This window comes from Scyliorhinus canicula, chromosome 1, assembly GCF_902713615.1.
Source record: "Scyliorhinus canicula chromosome 1, sScyCan1.1, whole genome shotgun sequence".
Classification (NCBI taxonomy): Eukaryota; Metazoa; Chordata; class Chondrichthyes; order Carcharhiniformes; family Scyliorhinidae; genus Scyliorhinus; species Scyliorhinus canicula.
Window position 1 is genome coordinate 289739016 of NC_052146.1, and position 21247 is coordinate 289760262.

The window sequence follows — 21247 nt, forward strand, 5'->3', positions numbered from 1 at the left end:
TCACCCCCACACCACCTCCCCCACAACCCCGCTCACCCCCACACCCCCGATCACCCCCACACCACACTATCTACCCCACAACCCCTGCTCACCCCCACACCACACCACCACCCCCCAATCACCCCCACACCACACCATCTACCCCACACCCCCGCACCACACCACCCCACCACCCCCCAATCACCCCCACACCACACCACCACCCCCCAATCTCCCCCACACCACCTCCCCCACACCCCCGATCACCCCCACACCACACCATCTACCCCACAACCCCGCTCACCCCCGAACCACACCATCTATCCCACACCCCCCGATCACCCCCACACCATACAATCTCCCCCACACCCCATGTCCCCGCATTCTACCGCCTCCACACCATCTCACCTCCCCACACCACCACCCCAAACTACGGATCCAACCAGGTGTCATATCGTGTGTCTTGCAGGACCACCTGGTAATGAAGCGGGTCCTTCTGGTGCCCCCCCCCCCCCCCCCGACCCCCATGGCCACTACCCCAGGACATGTCGTTACAAGGCAGCACCGGACAGCGACATGAGCCCCCAAACTACTGCCCGTGACACCCTGGAGCACCAGTCTGGGGACGACACAGACTTTCCATCACAGCTGTCTCCAATATTCCAGAACCCAGAGACACACCTCGGTTTGACACTCCTTGGGCACTATCTGGTGTGCACCACACATGTAGCGACACATCAGGTGGAGGTAGGAACCCCCGAGGGGCTGGATAGTCTGAGGGCGGCCCGACTCCAGGACCTAACTGCCGTCCAGACAGGTCTCGGGCTTCTGGAAACAGCGGTCCCATCGATGCTGGAGATGCAGACACAGAGCCGGGGACTACAGGAGCGATTGTCAGCAACCATCCAGGCTCTGCAGCTTCAGCTGAAGGAGTCTAACCGCCTGCAGGGGCAGGAGGCCGTGCCGACATGCGTGCAACCCAGGCCAACACCAACCGGGTGGCGTGCATGGTGTAGGCCTTGGGGTGAAGGTATTGGCCATGGGTCAGGATGTCCAAGGCATTGGAACTTTGTGCATGCGGTGGCTGAGGCACAGGACAGGGCTGCCCTGTCACAGTCATTTACCATATACAAAGGCCACCTGGACAGTGCAGAGGTTGGCCCAGTCACAGCCTGTCATGGCTGCGGGCGTCAATGGCATTGCCCGGGTCCTGGCACAGTCATTGAGTGATGTGGCACAGTCTCAAGAGTGAGGTGGCACAGTCCCTGTGCTCCATGGCCACGAGCATTGAGACCCAGGTCACAAAGCGGGAATCGCAGCAGGCCGCCTCCACCCCTGATTGATCACCTGGGGATCCTGTGCTGACAGTGAGATTGGCTGCACTCAACCAATTGAGGATCCTGCAGTGCAACATAGCGTGGCAAGGTGGCAAGCACTGCCTTTTCACAGTTTCGGGGACCCAGCTTCAATTCTGGCCTTGGGTCACTGTCTGTGTGAAGTTTGTACGTTCTCTCGTGTCTGCGTGGTCTTCCTCCAGGTGTTCGGGTTTCCTCCCAAAGATGTACAGGTTTAGGTGGATTGTCTATGCAACAATTACCCCTTAGTGTCCAAAAAGTGAGGTGGGGTTAGGGTGGGGGCGTGGGCCTAGGTAGAGCGCTATTTCAGAGTCGGTGCAGACCCGATGGGCCAAATGGCCTCCTTCTGCATTGTAGACATTCTATTCTATTGTCTATCTGACAACCATACTGTGTGTGACGTCTCCGGTTTCACAGTCCCCTGACATGCACTAATTAACTCTTCTTTCACGGACACATTTGGGAAGCAATCAAGGGCATCCATGTTCCAGGTTCTGAACCAAACCCCAAAGACACCTTGGAAGATGAACCCGATGCTACCCTAATTGAAGACCCACCACAGCACTCAGCCACACTCTCTGCACAGAGACACACATCTCAGTGCAACATAGTTGTCGAGTGGCCTCTGGGTTACAATCTGGTTAGCACAGCGCACTGTCTGATTGACAGCAGGCAAGGTGGGGACCTCCCAGGTCTCCTTGTCTATGGCTCTTTGTTATCATCATCAGCGTTCGTGAAAATCAGTTATAAATCCTTGGAGGCCGCACGGTGGTGCAGTGGGTTAGCCCTGCTGCCTCACGGTTCGATCCCGGCTCTGGGTCACTGTCCGAGTGGAGCTTGCACATTCTCGTCGTGTTTCCGTGGGTTTCGCCCCCACAACCCAAAAGATGCGCAGGCTAGCTGGATTGGCCATGCTAAATGACCCCTTATTGGAAAAAATTAATTGGGTACTCTAAATTTACAAACAAAATCCTTGGTTCCTGTACAAACTGAGCGTGCAAACTCCACACAGTCACCAGAGTCCGGAATCCTACCTGGGTCCCTGGCGCTGTGAGGCAGAAGTGCTAACCACCATGCCGCCCTATTATGACTGTTGCTGGTGTGGCATTTAAGTATGACCTATGCCATACTATTTTTTTATGTTTTTCCATGTGCCCACACAACTTGGGCATTAGCTCTACACAGAAATTGGCATAAATTTCTTGCAGAATGTCCGCACTGCAGAGAAATTTTAGATCGTTAACCACAATTTCTTTTTCAGAAAATCATAACAAAAGAACCTCCTCCACGCATCTCAGATACGAATGGCTTCCTCCTGATGTCCAAGAGCCCAAGTAAACTACAATCAGTTTGATCTGTAGGCAATCTGATTCGCCAACACATGCAGGATGTGTTCTTTTTAAAACAGTGACGTGTGGATTAGGAATTGTCTTTGAACACATTTAGTAAACAGCATTTGCTTTAACATTCATAATAAAGTCTGAGAAAACGTTCAGCTTTTCTGATTGACTTTGGGAGTAGAGAGAAACCAGTTTCTTTTTGCTGAACCTTCTAGAGATTCGAACCCTGTAACTTGCTCACAATGTTTTTGCTCATATATGAGCAAGTGTGCAGTAGTTTCCTGAATATCACTGAAAGGAGGGACTTGCTGTCGAACTGTCTTTTAATTTTTACTTCACATTATGATTGCGAATTGCCAATGTGTGCTGTAACCTATTACAGTTGGCTTAGTGTAATCAGCTTACATTGTACTTTGTTTTTGTAAATGGCGACAAGAATTGAAAATAATTACATTTCTATAATTAAATGCATATCTTAATCTTCCTCCCTTATCTATATGTCACCGATGCATCCCTTATTACCCTCAATTAATTTGTAAATATTTCAAGGTAACAGGGGATTTAAATGCACTGTAATTTACGGCAATTACCTTCTCACACAGGTTAAACCGTCTTAATTTCAATGCAATTGCCTCAAATGAAGAGTGGAATTTTCTGCTCTCACCAGTGGTGTGGAATCGTAGCAGACGGGGACACTACATTTGGGTGTGATTACAGATTAAAGGTGGGTCACGTTTCCCACTGATTTATGCCGGGAATCACATTTACAGGTCATGAATCATCATTAAAAGGCCAACTCACCGGAATTACGTTCCCTCCTCCAAATTAAGTGCCCCAGCAGTGGATCATTTGAACAATCTGTTACCCGATTGTGTATATAAGTGGCATGCATCTGGTGAGCTACACTTCATCCAAGGGTTTGTGGTCTGTTTGGGGGGGGGGGAAATCTCATAGAAACTCATAGAATTCTAGCAGGACTAGGACAGGGTAGATGCAGGAAGGATGTTCCTGATGGTTGGGGTGCCCAGAACCAGGGGCCAAAGTCTGATGCGGGATCTTCCGCTTCGCCGGCAGCACACTCGCACCGTTGGATTTCCCGACGGCGTTGGGGTGTCCGCAATGAGAAACCCCATTGGCCGGCTGCCGGGGCAGAGGACCACTCTGCCGGCAGGAGCATGCCGCACCGGCAAACCGGTAGGAATGAGAATCCCGCCCTGTATGTTTTCAAGTTAGATGTGGCACTTAAGGCAAAGGGGATCAAAGGATATGGGGGAAAGTGGGATTCGGCGGATTGAGTTGGATGATCAGCCATGATCATAATGAATGGCGGAGCAGACTCGAAGAGCCAAATAGCCTTGTCCTGCTCCTATTTTCTATGCAGATGTTGCATTCTCATCCTCGGGAACCTCACATAACTTGACTCTCGAGTGTCATTGGCAAATGCTGAGCCAAGGCTGGACATGAGAGGCAGCCGGAGACTGGGGGTGGGATGTAGTAGAGTTGAATAGTGGAGTCAAGGTTGGACAAAGGAAATAGTCTTCCAGGGGAGGGGGAGGGAAGATTGTCATGGGAAGGGATAAGATTGGATGGTGGAAGTGCCTTCAAGGGTGGGGTTTGTGGTGTTAACAGTGAGGTCCTGGGGGAGGCGGGGGGTGAACTTGGGGTACTTGTGATAGGAGGGAACAGTCACAGTCAGAGGGAGGATTGGCAGGTGGTAGAATGGCAGCTGCTGGGTGAGAGTCTGGTGGGTGAAGGTCTCATCAGATTGGTCACGGAGGGGACAAGGCAAATGATCAGATAACAGGAGGGGGTAGGATTAGGTTGGGCATGGGGACGGTAATGGGTGTTGTCTCAGAGAGGGGGAATGGCATATAGAGGTGAATGGTGATAGGGTCCAGGATAACATGGGGAGGTTCAAGAACGACAGGAGGGAGAGGAGTGATGATATTGGGTGGATAAAGGGTGATGGAAGGATGTTGGGTGACAGGGGCAGGGTGAAAGGTGGTGAAGTGAGTTTTCCAAATTGATCTTGACCACACAGTTGGTCAGTCAGTGAGATCCCTCGAGGTGGGAGGGGTTCTTTCCGAGTGGGTGGAGGTGGTAGAGCGGCAAAAATGGATGACTAAAGGGAAACCCTCATAATTATGAGGCAAATGGACACCAAGGATGCTGACTTGTGTTCTCCTCTGTACAGAACCCGCATGGCAGTGGGCTTGTTCCTGTTTCTTGGGTCTCATTACATTGAGATCCCTGCATTCTGTGCCATTTGCCATCAGCTGCAGTCAGACGTAGGGATGAAGGGAGGGAGGAAGGGAGGACGGTGGATGCCTCCAAGGGCCATGGCTGGTGGTTGGCAGCCAACTTGTGATTCCAAACCTCCATCCTTCTGTGAATAATCATGGCTGACAAGGGATCATGTGGCTAGTCTTTCTCTGCTGCTAAGGCAATGGTCTCTGGAGTTTCAAGAGTAGTGGAAACCAGTGCAAAAGTGGCTACGTGAATCTTACAGTACATGGTTCTCATCACCGTGGTCAAAGAACAATGTCTCCAAATGCATTCATCGTATGAACGGGGCAAGCACCCATCTCCGTCCTCCAGAATGATCTTTGATTGGAAGGGGTGGGGTGAGGATGCCATGTCTAGACGAGACTAGGTGGCTTCCTGCCAGCTTTGAAATGGAAGGAAACCTAGAAAGGACGTTCTGACTTTATGTATCACTTCAGTTTGTTCACACATCCACTGAAGAGCTAATGATGCAGGCTGCAGGCAACCCTGCCTTGGTCATGGCTCTCATCCAGAAGAGGAGATGGGGGCGGGGTGGGGCGCCGTGTGACACATATCCATGAGGCCGAGCTGCTTATTGATGCAGAATTAATGAGCTGCAAAGTGGAAGATTGAACATGTTACTCCCATCCCGCTGCCCAGTGGGAATCATGCCAACTTTCCTGCCAGCTACTGGACTTAGTCTCCAGAATGGAAAATTCCACCCTGCATTCATAAAGCTCATGACTAGGAACATACATGAACCCAAATATAGACAGGTGATGTATTCCTTAATTTAGGAACTCCAACAATCTGTCATGTTAAAATCCATGAAACAACACAAAAATAAATTACAACGAATTTTAGGAGAATAGCACTGCTGCTATCCCATCAATACTGGATTAGAACTATTGGGGTAGAAACAATGGACCAAATGGCCCCCTTCCTTGCTGTAAGATTTGATTATTCTATGTTGTAGGGTGAAAGCTTGGATCAGCCATTTGTTGCCACTAACGCTAAATGCTAAAGCAATTCAGAAGGCAGTACTTCATGGGGCTAAAACAATCGTGCTTCTCATTGGCTGGCAATAGGCGAATTTGAAGACGGAATTTCACTTATCCATCTGGGGAGCAAAAGGGAAACAAAAAGATCATTAGAGTGAGATCAATACAAAGCAGGAGGATACTCTACAGTCCTATAAATTTATAGGTACAGACCACTGTTAAATGTCTTGCCTGTTGTAACATCGAGCCATTCAAACTAGGAATGACTAAGATTTGGCCTTCGGTTTATCCTGGGTCAGCCGGACATAGCAGGGGTGGCAGCGAGGGAAAATCTATTCTCAGCGTCTGTGAAAATCATGCTGGTTCGTTTATACCCCTCACTGCGCCATTGACTGATAAGTTTGTGCAATTGAACATTGAGTACAGAGGACATTGCCGCACAAATCTGTTAATCCCTACGTTTAAAGTAACTGCCTTGGCTCACAGATAAAGGTGACCACTTGCCAATGGTTGGCATACAAGAAACAAAGAACAGAAGCCTGTTGCACAGTAATACTCTCAGTTTTGCTTCAAAAACATCTCAACTCAACCTTGAAATAGCACCATTACTGCACCAGTGTGCGAGTTAAAGTTGTGACAATAATCACACCCCAAGCCCTCTCCAGTGCTATTGCCAATTTAGCATCCATCAGTGCTCAATTATAGTCGTTTTTTTGCTGTGGCATCACATTTAGACGCCAGAGGAAAACCTTCTTTGTTCGTCTTAATATATTCAGCATGTTATAGAAATTGACACACATGATTTCCTTATGACGGAAACAACACTGAACTCTTTGGAAAGTCTTCCTTTTTTTTTTATAAAGATAGTGACAACTCAGTCCTGAACTTCCACTGTTCTGACAAGAATGGAAAGATTACGTTACTGCAAAATCATCAGTTCTGTTTATAGTTAAGGTTGATCCTCCACCTGAATCAACCCTGCGGGTCTAAAGATTAAAAAAAATATTCCATTGTCTCTCGAACAATGAATGGTGCAATTACATAATTATTTTGTAACTTGTTATTTGTGCTGCATCAGCTGGTACGATAGGACCGCATCCTTTGAGAGAAAGATACTAGACTGGATTCTCCGAATTTGGGACTAAGTGCTGACGCCGGCGTCAAAACGGTGGATATTCACATTCAGCCCATCGAATCTACACCGGCCCTTGGAAAGAGCACCCCACTTAAGCCCATATATACCTGCACCATATCCCCGTAACCCCACCTAACCAAAGGGCAATTTAGCATGGCCAATCCACCCAACCTGCACATCTTTGGACTGTGGGAGGAAACAGGAGCACCCGGAGGAAACCCACGCAGACACGGGTAGAACGTGCAGACTCCGCACAGACAGTGACCCAAGCCGGGAATCGAACCTGGGACCCTAGCGCTGTGAAGCAACTGTGCTAACCACTGTGCTACCGTGCCTCCCCAAACGGTGCAAGGGCTATTAATCACCCAGCCCTGCAGTGGGCCAGCAGGGAGCCGGAGTAGATTTTGCTGCTTTTGCTGCAGATACGGCCCCCGCACTTTCTGGTCAGAGGCTGCGCATGCGCATGGCGGCGCCTCCAGCAGTTGATCAATGCTCCATGGCAGATTCGGACCGCAGAGCCAGATCCAAGAAAGAGACCCCCCTCCCCCCGGTCGGCCCCACACGACCGACCTTCAAACCCTGCATGAGCATTCCACGGCCGTCTATAAGGCCCCCCCCCGCCTCCGATCTGCCCGGCCCCGACCAGGATGGCCGCGGACTGAGTCTGCAGCTGCCACACTGTTGTGACTTCTGTGTGAGTGTGCTGAACACTCAATTTGGCTCTGTTTCTGTTCTAAGCTCTGGAGTCGTCAAGACACCGCACAAGCTTCAAGGTGAAGTTCAAAGCAATAAAACCGTACACCAATTAGTAAGTCCAAACAACTGAGTTTTACCCATGCACACGCTAAAAGGATTAAACTTATTCCTACCGCTAAACAACTAATACTTATCTCAAAGGAACTGCTGGGTCAGGGAACAAGGCCTCTTGCTCTGCTCTGGTCTGCAGACTTCAGGTTGGTATCAATTAAAAAGGGGGTCAGGAGTGCCTATCTCTGGTAGCGGTCGTTGGGAGGCACTTACTTGTTGGTGGCTGCTGTCCGAAGGCTGGAGCAGGAGACTGAACCATGTGTGGGACCTGTCTTTTATAGGTCCCAGGGGATCCGCGCCCCTTTGGGCGGACTCCTTTACCTGCTTGGAATCGATTGAGTCTCTTCCCAATCGATATGTTTGAACCCCCCCAATCATGGGGCAGTTCCTCGGTCACTGGGGTGGTTCTTGGGACTTATTGTTTTGGGCTTCTCTGGCGCCAAAGGGTCTGGCCTTCCATTGAATGTATCAATCTGTGTTTAACTTGTTTCCATTGCATCTGGGGATCGCCCGGTATCGCCTCATTAGTATGTTAACTGGTTTCTTTTCACAGTGCTGTCTGGTTTCTACAAAACTGGTTTCTGCAGCCGCCCCAATATACAATCGCTTTGCAAGCTGCTTGCTTTACAACATGTCCGTTTTCCCTGAATTCCTTGCAATCTTCCATTTTGTGTTGGGCAGTGGCCACCCCAGGTGGCTACAACACGAGTATCCCGACCGGCTGGAGCACATTAGTTCCACGCAGTTCGGACTTCGGCCGGTCAGGAGGAGGATTACTGAGCGGGCCTCTGGCAATGGCCCCAGGTGGCGCGGCGTACTCCCCGAGCACCCCTCTTTTCGGGGCCCGTAGAATCAGTGAACCGGCGCCGGTCCCAATTTCTTGCGTAAGCATTGATTCTCCGCTCCGCACCGGCCGCGATTTTGGCGCGTGGGTGCGGAAAATCCAGCCCACTGTTCTTCATTTCAGAGAGTTCTTCAGTCAATGAATTGCAAACAATTATAGAAATACGCAGGTAGAATGGGAGACAGAGTCACCATTAAATGTGTGCTAAAATCTAGCTATAAATGTAAGTTGTGGGATTGGGGGGGGGGGGGGGGAAAGAAGTTGGGGGGGGGTGGCAGCGTGATGGAGAAGATTGAAGAAATGAAATACAAGTTATCTTCCCCCCTCCGGGGCACACTGCCTCCTCGCCCAGGAGAGGTGCCCGAGCCCAGCTCTCTGTTGAGTTGTTCCGTGAAAAATGTGCAAGCACGTCATGTGGTGAGAGGCACACTCATTTTGTACCTCTCGCCCGCATGGACGCAGAACCTGCTACTCATTCCAATGAAGAACTCAATCTTGCTGCTGTCCCATAAAACAGCTTGTCAAATGTCCAAAGCAGTGCGTCAGGAATCATCTGAAGGAAAAGACTATCCACAAAAAAAACGTAAAATTGGAGAAAGAGCGGCATGAAATGAAAATCGCTTATTGTCACAAGTAGGCTTCAAATGAAGTTAACTGTGAAAAGCTCCTAGTCGCCACATTCCGGCGCCTGTTCGGGGAGGCTGGTACGGGAATTGAACCGTGCTGCTGGCCTGCCTTGGTCTGCTTTACAAGCCAGCTATTTAGCCCTGTGCTAAACCAGCCCCTTCCAGCCCGAACCAGCATTCACCCGAATTCAATTGCGGGGACAAAGACTGGAGCTCAAAGCTTTAGATGTTCCACTTTCAATAATTCTGTTTAGTTTTGTTTCGAGTGGCTCAGAGAATTATGAGCCAGAATTTACTGGAGTGTAGCATTTTAAATTAGTTAGGTTGGTTCCTGCACCCTTTGGTTCCACAGTTGCTGAAGGCACAAACAGAGCATTTGGGATTGGAGGGGATCGTGGTTTCACCTCAAACAGTAACATTTAAGTACCGAGTGGGAAAAAAAAAAGGACTGAGAAGGAGGATTAATGAAAAGGGACGAATGCAACGTCAAGTCAGGGGAGAGAGTGAAAGCAGTGTGCGCTGGATTGAGGAAAGGAAAAGCAGCTCCTCAGGAAAGCTTTAGGGGAGATTTGATGGGAGTTGTTCAAAATCATGACCAGTCCAAACAGAGAAGCAATGGAGGAACTGTTCCCATTGGCGGAAGGGTCAGGAACCAAAGAATACAGATTTAAGGAGATCGTCAAAAGAGGTGGAGATGACCCGGGGGGGTGCTTTTACACAGTGAGCGGTTAGGATCGGGATTGCACTACCCGAGAGAGTGTGCTGGAGGCAGATTCAATTGTGGTTTTCAAAACAGAATCGGATAATTACCCAAAGAGAACAAACATGGAGGGCCACGGGGAAAAGCTTGGGGAGATGAGGGATTGGCTGGCTTGCTGTTGCAGAAGGGCGGGCATGGATACAGAGGGTCGAACAGTCTCCTGCTGTGCTGTAGCCATTCTGCAAATTCCATGATTCTAAAAAAAACAGGCCAAAAGGGAAAAGGATAAAGTATTCAATGTATTGATTATATTTTTTGGCGCCTTGCCAAGCATGCGGCATGGATAATATTCTTGCTTTCAATCCATTCAACCTGTCTTTCCAGATTATGAATGGCCATGAACCAATTCCCTCAAACGTTCACACAAAGGGGCCTGAGGGAAAACATGAGCAGTCAGTGTAGCATTTCCTTCTGCTTAGCGCATGTAAAAAAATAACAACATTTGTACATTTTTGTCTGTCCTTCAAAAGCAGCTGTAACTTCCTTTAAAAGCAGTTACTTACGGTCACTTGTCGGTAGCAGTGCATGATGCACTGGGCCAGTCCGATGCAGATTACTGGAATGCTTTGGGCAATCAACTGGCTACTTCTGGGCAGCACGGTGGCACAGTGGTTAGCATTGCTGCCTACGGCGCTGAGGACCCGGGTTCGAATCCCGGCCCTGGGTCACTGTCCGTGTGGAGTTTGCACATTCTCCCCGTGTTTGCGTGGGTTTCACCCCCACAACCCAAAAAAGATGTGCAGGATAGGTGGATTGGCCACACTAAATTGCCCCTTAATTGGAAAAAATAATTGGGTACTCTAAATTTAAAAAAAAAGACTGGCTACTTCTGCACTGAATCAATTGCAACATAGGACAAAAATGATGCATACCAAAATTGGTGAAGGCACCTGCTGGTTTGGTCTCATGTCCGTACCTAGTTTGCCAAGAAAGATGCAGGCAACTTGATTACAACTGACATCCCAGTCCGACGAAGAGTTGACAGGTCATCAATGACGCTCTTTCCATCGTAAGGTCAAACGTGGGGCTATTTTCTGTGATAGCACAATGTTCAGCACCATTCACAACTCTTCAGATATTAAGCAGTGCATATCCAAATGCAGAAAGGCCCGGAAAATATCCAGGCTTGGGCTGACAAGTGGCAAGTAACAAGGGGCCTCACGGTAGCATGGTGGTTAGCATCAATGCTTCACAGCTCCAGGGTCCCAGGTTCGATTCCTGGCTGGGTCACTGTCTGTGTGGAGTCTGCACGTCCTCCCCGTGTGTGCGTGGGTTTCCTCCGGGTGCTCCGGTTTCCTCCCACAGTCCAAAAGATGTGCGGGTTAGGTGGATTGGCCATGCTAAATTGCCCGTAGTGTAAGGTTAATGGGGGGATTGTTGGGTTACGGGTATACGGGTTACGTGGGTTTAAGTGGGGTGATCATTGTTCGGCACAACATCGAGGGCCGAAGGGCCTGTTCTGTGCTGTACTGTTCTATGTTCTATGTTCTATGTTCTAAGAGAGAATCTAACCATCACCCCTTGATATTCAATGGTATTACCGTCGCTGAATCCCGCATTACCAACATCTTGGGGGTTACCTTTGACCACAAGCTGAACTGGACCAGCCATATAAATAATATGGCTACTAGAGCAGGTCAGATGCTAGGAATCCTGCAGTGAATAACTCACCTCCTGACCCCTCCCCCAAAGCCTGCCCACCATCTACAAGGTACAAACCAAGAGTGTGGTGGAATACTCTCCCTTTGCCTGGATGAGTGCAGCTCGAACAAAACTCAAGAAGCTCAGCGCCACCCAGACCAAATTAGCCCACTTTATTGACACCCCTTCCACAAACTCTCACCCTCCACCATCAACGAATAATGTCAGTCGTGTGTACCATCTGCAAGATGCACTGCAGGGACTCACCAAAACTCCTCAGGCAGCTCCTTCAAAACCCATACCCACGACCGTTTGGACGGACAAGGGCAGCAGACACATGGGTTACCACCACCAGGAAGATTCCTTCCAAGCCACACACCATTCTGACTTGGAAATAGATTGGCATTCCTTCATTGTTGCTGTGTCAAAATCCTGCAATTCCTCCCCAACAGCACTGTGGATGTACCTACATCATCATTAGGACTGCAACAGTTCAGGAAGGCAACTCACCAGCACCTTCTCAAGGGAAATTAGGGATGGGCAATAAATGCTGGCCCAGCAGGCGACTCTCATATCCCTTAAATTAATAAAAAAATAAAGTTACAATGACATATTGCATAAATAGTGGATGACCATGTTCACTTTTAACATTTCCCAAGGGAGACGAACATCTCCCAAAAACAGTCTTTTCTCTCCTGAAGTTATCACGGAAGCTTATCCAATGGGATACCTGGAATATTTAAACACACTCACCAAGTTCAGGCCTCCTCTTACCTGTTCTATTCTGCACATTCCACACCGCTATTCTTCCAGAATGCCACTTTTGTGGTGGTTTAAATGTCCGGCTTCCGCCGTGAATTGCACATTCGTGAGCCCTGGTCTGACTCTAGTCCTGCCCTGGTGAAGATAGAAAATGCTGGGTTCGGGGGCGAGATGTAGAACTATGATCAAATTCCAGAATTTTTGCAACAGAAACATCTCTCTGTCATCGTGAAAATATGGGCCTAAGTGCAGTTGTGAACTTCCCTTAATGCCCTTCCCAGAGGTGCATTTTGAAATGGCAAGGGCATTTAATTAGGAAGGAGGGTGGCTTGTGCGAGCCCTGCAAATTTCCATCTCTACCTAGATTAAGCCCGGAGATGGCCTTCCCACCCCACCAGCAACTGACGTCCTCAAGTGCACAATCAATGCTCTCTTACAGACCTCAACCCTCTACCCGAGGCATTAACCCAGCATCAGGCCAGCCTGTCACCACTTGGGAGCCCATGAAAAACCCGTGTGTTGCTTGTGGTTTCTGATCCGCCTGCAGGAGTTGGGCTGGGATAGCGGGTGGGGGGGGGGGGGGGGGGGGGGGGTCGTCCCTCGATCCCCCACTCTGCCATCACTTACCTCTGGCCTGAGTTGTTGTTCAATCTTGAGCGTCCCCCCCCCCCTCCTCCATTCCTGTCCCTCATGCATTTGGTGGGCAGTGGGCAGAACAGGGCAGCACCACGCCACCTGGGACACCCGAGCAGCATCCAGGCCCAGTCGCCCCTGAAGGCGCCCACCAATGGGGGCCCAGGTAGCAGGTCAGGATTCACAGCAGGCCACCTCCACTGCTGATGTGTTGTCTTGGAATCCACCTAGACATAGCATTAGGTCCCATAAGCCCAGAACGTTAGACACCAGTTAAGTTGGCATGGGTGCAAGGCACAGTTTAGTTATAGGGGTTAGGGCACGTACCTCTAAATATTTGTTCACATTAAACCTGTTACAACCTGCCCCGGTGCTCTGTCAGATGGTGTCAGGGGTCGGCTGGTCTGGGCTGGCCAGAGAAGGGTGCGGGGCAGGGGTGAATTGGGAAATTGGCGGACGTTGTGGGTGGCACAAATGAACCTCCCCATGGGGAATTCGGCCCATCGGAGGCAGAGAATCGAGGAGTCGGGCCCATTAATGATATGTAGAACATAGAACATAGAACAGTACAGCACAGAACAGGCCCTTCGGCCCTCGATGTTGTGCCGAGCCATGATCACCCTACTCAAACCCACGTATCCACCCTATACCCGTAACCCAACAACCTCCCCCTTAACCTTACTTTTATTAGGACACTACGGGCAATTTAGCATGGCCAATCCACCTAACCCGCACATCTTTGGACTGTGGGAGGAAACCGGAGCACCCGGAGGAAACCCACGCACACACGGGGAGGACATGCAGACTCCACACAGACAGTGACCCAGCCGGGAATCGAACCTGGGACCCTGGAGCTGTGAAGCATTTATGCTAACCACCATGCTACCCTGCTGCCCCTGCTACCCTGTGTTTACAGTGTTTACTGTACGTGCGTTCTGGAATGCACCAGCGCCGCTGTTGAGGCGACGAGAATTGCGATTTGGTGTCAAACCGGCACCCGCCGCGATTTCGGCGTCGGAATCGATTCTCCGGCCAATCGCATTTCCCGGTATCGGCCGATGGAGAATCCCACCCCTGGCTTTCTTAAGACAGGTTCTGAGCATCAACAGGTTCTGAGCAAAGAACAAAGAAAAGTACAGCACAGGAACAGGGGCTTCGGCCCTCCAAGCCTGCGCCGACCATGCTGCCCGTCTAAACTACAATCTTCTACACTTCCTGGGTCCATATCCCTCTATTCCCATCCTATTCATGTATTTGTCAAGATGCCCCTTAAACGTCACTATCATCCCTGCTTCCACCACCTCCTCCGGCAGCGAGTTCCAGGCACCCACCACCCTCTGTATAAAAAACTTACCTCATACATCTCCTCTAAACCTTGCCCCTTGCACCTTAAACCTATGCCCCCTAGTAATTGACCCCTCAAGCAGTAGAGGCTCCTTCATTAAATGTTTTTAAGGTAAAGATAGATAGTTTTTTGAAGAATAAAGGGATTAAGGGTTATGGTGTTCAGGCCGGAAAGTGGAGCTGAGTCCACAAAAGATCAGCCATGATCTCATTGAATGGCGGAGCAGGCTCGAGGGGCCAGATGGCCTACTCCTGCTCCTAGTTCTTATGTTCTACCCTGGGAAAAAGTCTTTGACTATGCACTCTGTCTATGCCCCTCATAATTTTGTGGACCTCCTTCGTTCCAGTGAGAACAAACCAAATTTATTCAACCTCTCCTCATAGCCAATGCCCTCCATACCAGGCAAATCTCTGGTAAATCTCTTCTGCACCCTCTCTGAAGCCTCCACATCCTTCTGGTAGTGTGGCAACCAGAATTGAACACTATACTCCAAGTGTGGTCTAACTAAGGTTCTATACAGCTGCAACATGACTTGCCAATTCTTAGACTCTATGCCCCGGCCAATGAAGGCAAGCATGCCGTATGCCTTCTTGACTACCTTCTCCACCTGTGTTGCCCCTTTCAGTGACCTGTGGACCTGTACACCAAGATCTCTCTGACTGTCAATACTCTTGAGGTTTCTACCATTCACTGTATATTTCATACCCGACGGGTTCTGAGCAGTGACGGGTTGAGAGCATTGACGGGTTCCGAGCATGACGGGTTCCGAGCATTGACGGGTTCCGAGCATTGACGGGTTCCCAGCACTGACGGGTTCCCAGCACTGACGGGTTCCCAGCACTGACGGGTTCCCAGCACTGACGGGTTCCCAGCACTGACGGGTTCCCAGCACTGACGGGTTCCCAGCACTGACGGGTTCCCAGCACTGACGGGTTCCCAGCACTGACGGGTTCCCAGCACTGACGGGTTCCCAGCACTGACGGGTTCCGAGCATTGACAGGTTCCGAGCATGACGAGTTCCGAGCATTGAGGGGTTCTCAGCATTGAGGGGTTCTCAGCATTGAGGGGTTCCCAGCATTGACGGGTTCCCAGTATAATGAGTTCCGAGCATTGAGGGGTTCCGAGCATTGAGGGGTTCCGAGCAGTGACGGGTTCCGAGCAGTGACGGGTTCCGAGCAGTGACGGGTTCCGAGCACGGACGGGTTCCCAGCACTGACGGGTTCCCAGCATTGACAGGTTCCCAGCATGACGAGTTCCGAGCATTGAGGGGTTCCGAGCATTGAGGGGTTCCGAGCATTGAGGGGTTCCCAGCATTGAGGGGTTCCGAGCATTGAGGGGTTCCCAGCATTGACGTTGACGGGTTCCCAGCATTGACAGGTTCCCAGCATGACGAGTTCCGAGCATTGAGGGGTTCCGAGCATTGAGGGGTTCTGAGCATTGAGGGGTTCCGAGCATTGAGGGGTTCCGAGCATTGAGGGGTTCCGAGCATTGAGGGGTTCCGAGCATTGAGGGGTTCCGAGCATTGAGGGGTTCCGAGCATTGAGGGGTTCCGAGCATTGAGGGGTTCCGAGCATTGAGGGGTTCCGAGCATTGAGGGGTTCCGAGCACGGACAGGTTCTGAGCATCGACGGGTTCCGAGCATTGACTAAAACGACGGTTGCTCAGACACATTTTCTAATTTAGCTGCAGCAGCTTTGGCTCCAGCATCTAATTACCAGTTGTCTTTAAAGGAGGCCGTGTGTTTGTTTAAGAAGCTAATTCTGTGATCATTCATACACATTAGGATTCAATGTGCAGCAGGACAAATATCTGCTGGCAATGGTGTGTTCAAATGGCTGTGAATCAACCATTGGTTTCAGAGAGCTCTTTGTTCCATAACCATTAAGCAACTGTGGATCGATGGTAAAGTGTAGCTTACAATCGCCGTCATTGACACAAGGTTAAGGCACCATCGTTGGTTTGAAGCTCAAAGTGAATCGGCAATAACATCTTTACGGCATACACTTGAACTCCCAATGAAAAGCATCCTTATAATCCAGGGGCTTTTCAATTCAGGAAAAAGAAAATATTTCACTACAAAGTTCAATCTCTTTATGAACTTTTGATGAGAAGCTGGAAAAATAGGGCAATGTTTTTAATATTAAACAGTTGGGTCAGCGTGAACGTAACGTACATTTAATTATTGCACTGAAAACAAAACAGAAAAACTTGCATTTAGAATCGTAGAATTTACAGTGCAAGAGGAGGCCATTTGGCTCATCGAGTCTGCACTGTCCCGCTGAAAGAGCACCCTACCTGGGCCTGCTTTCCAGTCCCATCCCCGAAACCCCACCTAACCCAAGGGACACGAAGGGGCAACTTAGCATGACCAATAGACGTAACCCTCACCTCTTTTGGACTGCGGGAGGAAACCGGAGCACCCGTCAGAACCCATGAACCCATGCAAACTCAGCATAGTGACCCAAGGCCAGAATTCAACCCGGGTCCCTGGCACTGTGAGGCAGTAGTGCTAACCACTGTTCCACACCTTTTATACAGCACTTTTCACGAGCAGCGGATGTCTCAAAGTGCTTCACAGCCAATGAAGGACTTTTTAAAGTGTAGTCATTGGTGTAATGTAGGAAACACATAATATCTTCTGTATATATTTTGTGTAAATGAACGTGGACAGCAACTGAGCCTGTATAATTGAATAGACCGGTTAAACTTTTCACATGCAGGGAGCGATTCTACGGAAAGATTTCCAAGTGCGGTAGCGAGCGGGAACTGCTGCAAGTATCCCGGCACTCGGCAAAGTGAGGCCGGCAACAATATTCAACATTAATTGGTCCACTTAACGAGGCCACACGGGCACCTTGCCGCAAATGAAGGCTCGCCAGCCAATTCACCGACATCGCGCTCGTCAGCAACCCCCCCCCCCCCCCCCCCCCCCTGACAAGGTCGAGCAACATGTACTCAGCCAACCCCAGAAAGCCCGCAACAATGGTGCCCAGGAGACTGCCACCAAGATTCGGGGACGCTGGCCTGGAGAGGCTCCTAGATGCAGTGGAGGCCATGAGCGATGTCCTGTTCTCCCGAGGGTCCAGGAGGGTCAGCCACAGGGCAGCCAGTGCTGCCTGGGATGAAGCGGCAGTAGCTGTTAGCTCTGGGAGTGTGACCACGAGGACTGGCCTCCGGTGCCGACAAAAGGTCAACAACCTACACCGGGCAGCGCGAGTGAGTAGACACCAATGCCCCCCCTCCCGTGCCCCCCTCCTCCTCGTGACGCCGAGACCTGCCACCCCAAGGCGAGCGTCCACCCCCCAAACTCTCCATGTGACCCCCAACTCTCCCTTCAACACCCCTCTCCCTTCAAACCACCAACCCTCCCAACACAGATCCTCTCCCACCACTGTGAACCACACATGTGGCTAATGATGCCCTCTCTGTGTCTCCTCAGGAAAAGCTCTCCCACAATCACCGGGAGAGGGCCCAAACTGGTGGTGGGGTGCCAGACATAAGAATCCTCACCTCCTTCGAAGAACGGGCCCGAGAGGTAATCGGGGTGGCCAAGGAGAGGGTGGTCAACCACACGGAGGTTGGCGGCGCCACGGAGGTGAGGAAACACCAGGGCCTACCTGGAGGACCAATCACGTGAGTTGTTATTGCCTCACTGACTGACTGACCCATCCCTCCCACTGACCACATGTCCATTCTCCCGCAGGCCCACCAGCCGACATGCCGGCCCATCCAGGGTGGCCCCCTCTCCAGCCTCCCAGGAGACCATCTCAGAGAGGAGCTCCGAGGAAGACACGATCGATGCGTCACGGCCGTCATCCCAACCCTCCACCAGCGCAGGTACACGTACCTCGGTGGGACATGTTAGTGCGCAAGCTTCTGGGACACGATCTAGTGAGGACCACACAGTTGCTGATGCAGATCAGGTGGAGGCAGGAACCTCCAAGCAAGACAATAGTCGGAGATCCACTGGCTCCCTGGACCCTGCTAGGTCCCAGCCTGATGCTGAGCCTCTGGTATAGGGTTACCCGGAGCTGATGGAGACGTTAGGGTGCGGTCAGGACATTCAGAGGGAGATGTCAGCGACACTCCAGGTCCCTAACCAATTGGAGGAGTCGCAGAGGCTACGGGCGCAGGAGATGTAGCTGTCAATGCGTGGCCAACATAGCTAGGATGGCGACCGCAGTGGAGAGCCTGGTACACTGCGGCAGCACCATTAGTGAAGGTGTTGCACAGTTAGTGACGGCCATGGCCGAGGGTCTCGGCAGAATGTCCGACTCCCTGAGCGATGTTACCCAGTACCAGGCCGACCTTGATGAGGTGCTGCGAGACATGACCCGCTCTCAGATTGGAATGCCAAGGCGCTGTGGAGCTTGTCCCGGTCGCAGGTGGGCATTGCCGAGGCGCTACACAGCATGTCCCAGTCACTGAGGAACATTACCGAGGGCGTCAACACGATGGTGCAGAGCATGGGTCGCCACCAGAACTGGCAGAACCAGATGATGCAGGGACGGCCAAGGCTCGATCCAGCTGCCCCTCCATCCCAAGGTGAACCCCAGGGCCCTATGGGCACTGACCAGGAGGACGAGGCGCCTGGTGCTAGCCCGGATCTCTCCCATGGAGTGGGGATGGTGGCCACCAGCTCCCCCGAGGTCCACCCCTCTGATGAGGCTGCATCTCAAGGTCAGCCCATGGGATAGGGCATGTCCCACCGACAAATGCGCCGGAGCCCTTCGCCCCAGAGGTTGCCCGCCAAGGGCATCCAAGGCCACGGGACGAGGTAAGCAGCTGGCTGCCTCTACCTCTAATGTGCATCCTGGGGAGACACCTGGAAGTAGTCGTAGAACTAGGAAGGCTTAGCATATCGAGGATCACTGAGGGCACTGGGGGAGGGGGACAGCACCATCGGGGGAGTGGGAATTGTATTTTACATTAAGCAACTTAGAGTACAACCAGTATGATGTATCTGTCTCATTCTTCCGCAATGCGAATCTCCGAATCCTTGGCTCATCTCTCCAGGCATCTCCCCCTCGCCCCGGGCACATCATCTGCAGGTGGTGGGTGTGAGCGAGCACTCAGCAGACAGGCAAGGGTCAGACTGTGGCATAGATTGAGGAGCACTGGTGCTCAGCTCTCTGTAGGTTATCATCACTCCCCTGCCCTCGACAGTGACCCGCTAACAGTGCCGACACAGTCCCAGTATCCTGGAGTAATGTGACACAGGCCATAGGAGCGTGGGTAAGGTAGCGATGATAGACCAGGTCACATTCTATGTCATTCGGGTGAGTACAAGGCCTCCCCAGCCCTCCAGGCTGCCGGACACTCGCCGCTGCCGCGTGTCTGCTGCCTCCGGCTGGTACTCCGGTTCCTCCTTGGAGGTGGCCACATGTTCCTCATCCCCAACCTCCATATCATTGCCCCGCTCCTGTGGAGGACACAGCAGACCACCACAAAGCGGGCGACCCTACGGAGGGTGTACTGGAGTGCATCACCGGAGCGGTCGAGGCATTGGAACCGCACCCGAGGAGTCCGATGCGCCGCTTTATGACAGCCCAGGTGGCCGCATGGGCCTTGTTGTACTGGGTCTCTGCTTCGGTCTCCATCCTCCATACTGGCATCATTAGCCAGGTCCTTGGCTGGTCCTCACACTGGCCTGATGGGCGGCCGGGTCTTCAGGGTTTGGGGCGGGGTCCTGCACATGGGCCGATGCCTTGAGCATCTGTAGGCACTGCTGCTGCCGCCATCTCCAGTGTCTGCCCGCCGGCCTAACAGCAGCATCATTAGAGCAAGTTCTACTGGGTCCAGAATCCCTACCATAGCGTTCAATATCTGTAGACGGTATAGACTGACAAACAGCAGCGGCTCCCACCCCGGAACCTCCATTCCCTCACTGAAACCCGCCACCCGGAACGTCCTATCCACGCACTCCTGGCTGCAGCAGACTTCTTCACCAGACCCCAGACCCTGTCCCCGGACACCCGCTCATAACGTCACCTGGACTGGGTGCTGGTCCCCTCCCCGTTGCACTCACCCACCCTCCGGCCGTGGACATGTACCTGGTGCTGGAACCCATCCACTGGGTGTTCGGATCTGCGTGTGTGGTGTTGCCTCCGGCAGTGTTCAGGCACAGAGTGTCCAGGCATCGTGGTCCGACTGACCCACCCACCCAGGTGAATCCACTTGGGTTGTGTGAAGTGCTCATTTAAACACGATTGTCAATTTCTTATTAGTAATAGCCTTCAGCCGCACGGCCAGAGGTCTCCGCAGTCGGTGGGGGTTGTGGGTGGTCGGTGGGGCAGACGGACAGGGACAAGGGTTGCCCCGGAATGGATACACACGATCCAGGGGTCAGCATGGTGGTGCCATGCGTGGGCGGCCCATCCCTGCGGAGGATCCCTCACCCCTCAGCCGGGGTCCCCACGCTAGTGCATGTGTGTGTATAGATGTCCAAACCAGGAACTGCTTCTGCCCTTGCTGGCAACACCCCTCCCCCACCCACTCCCAGTCCGCGACAGCCCCCTCCCCCACCCACTCCGTGACAGCCCCCCTCCCCCACCAACTCGCAGTCCGCGACAGCCCCACTCCCCAACCCACTCCCAGTCCGTGACAGCCCCCCTCCCCCACCCACTCCGCGACAACCCCCCTCCCCCACCCACTCCGCGACAGCCCCCCTCCCCCACCCACTCCCAGTCCGCGACAGCCCCCCTCCCCCACCCACTCCCAGTCCATGCCACCCCCACTCCCCACCCACTCCCAG

At 51.9% G+C, this 21247-nt stretch overlaps 1 protein-coding gene across 1 annotated transcript in view; it reads right to left on the minus strand.

Annotated features, from left to right (window-relative positions):
• Positions 1-4001: 4001 nt before the first annotated feature.
• zgc:174356 (uncharacterized protein LOC100137120 homolog) overlaps positions 4002-21247 on the minus strand; it is a 113587-nt gene continuing 96341 nt past the window's right edge. The window contains exon 7 of the mRNA XM_038815000.1: positions 4002-6059. Within this exon, the coding sequence (XP_038670928.1) occupies positions 6011-6059 (49 nt within the window). The 3' untranslated portion in view covers positions 4002-6010. The remainder of the gene's footprint in view (positions 6060-21247) is intronic.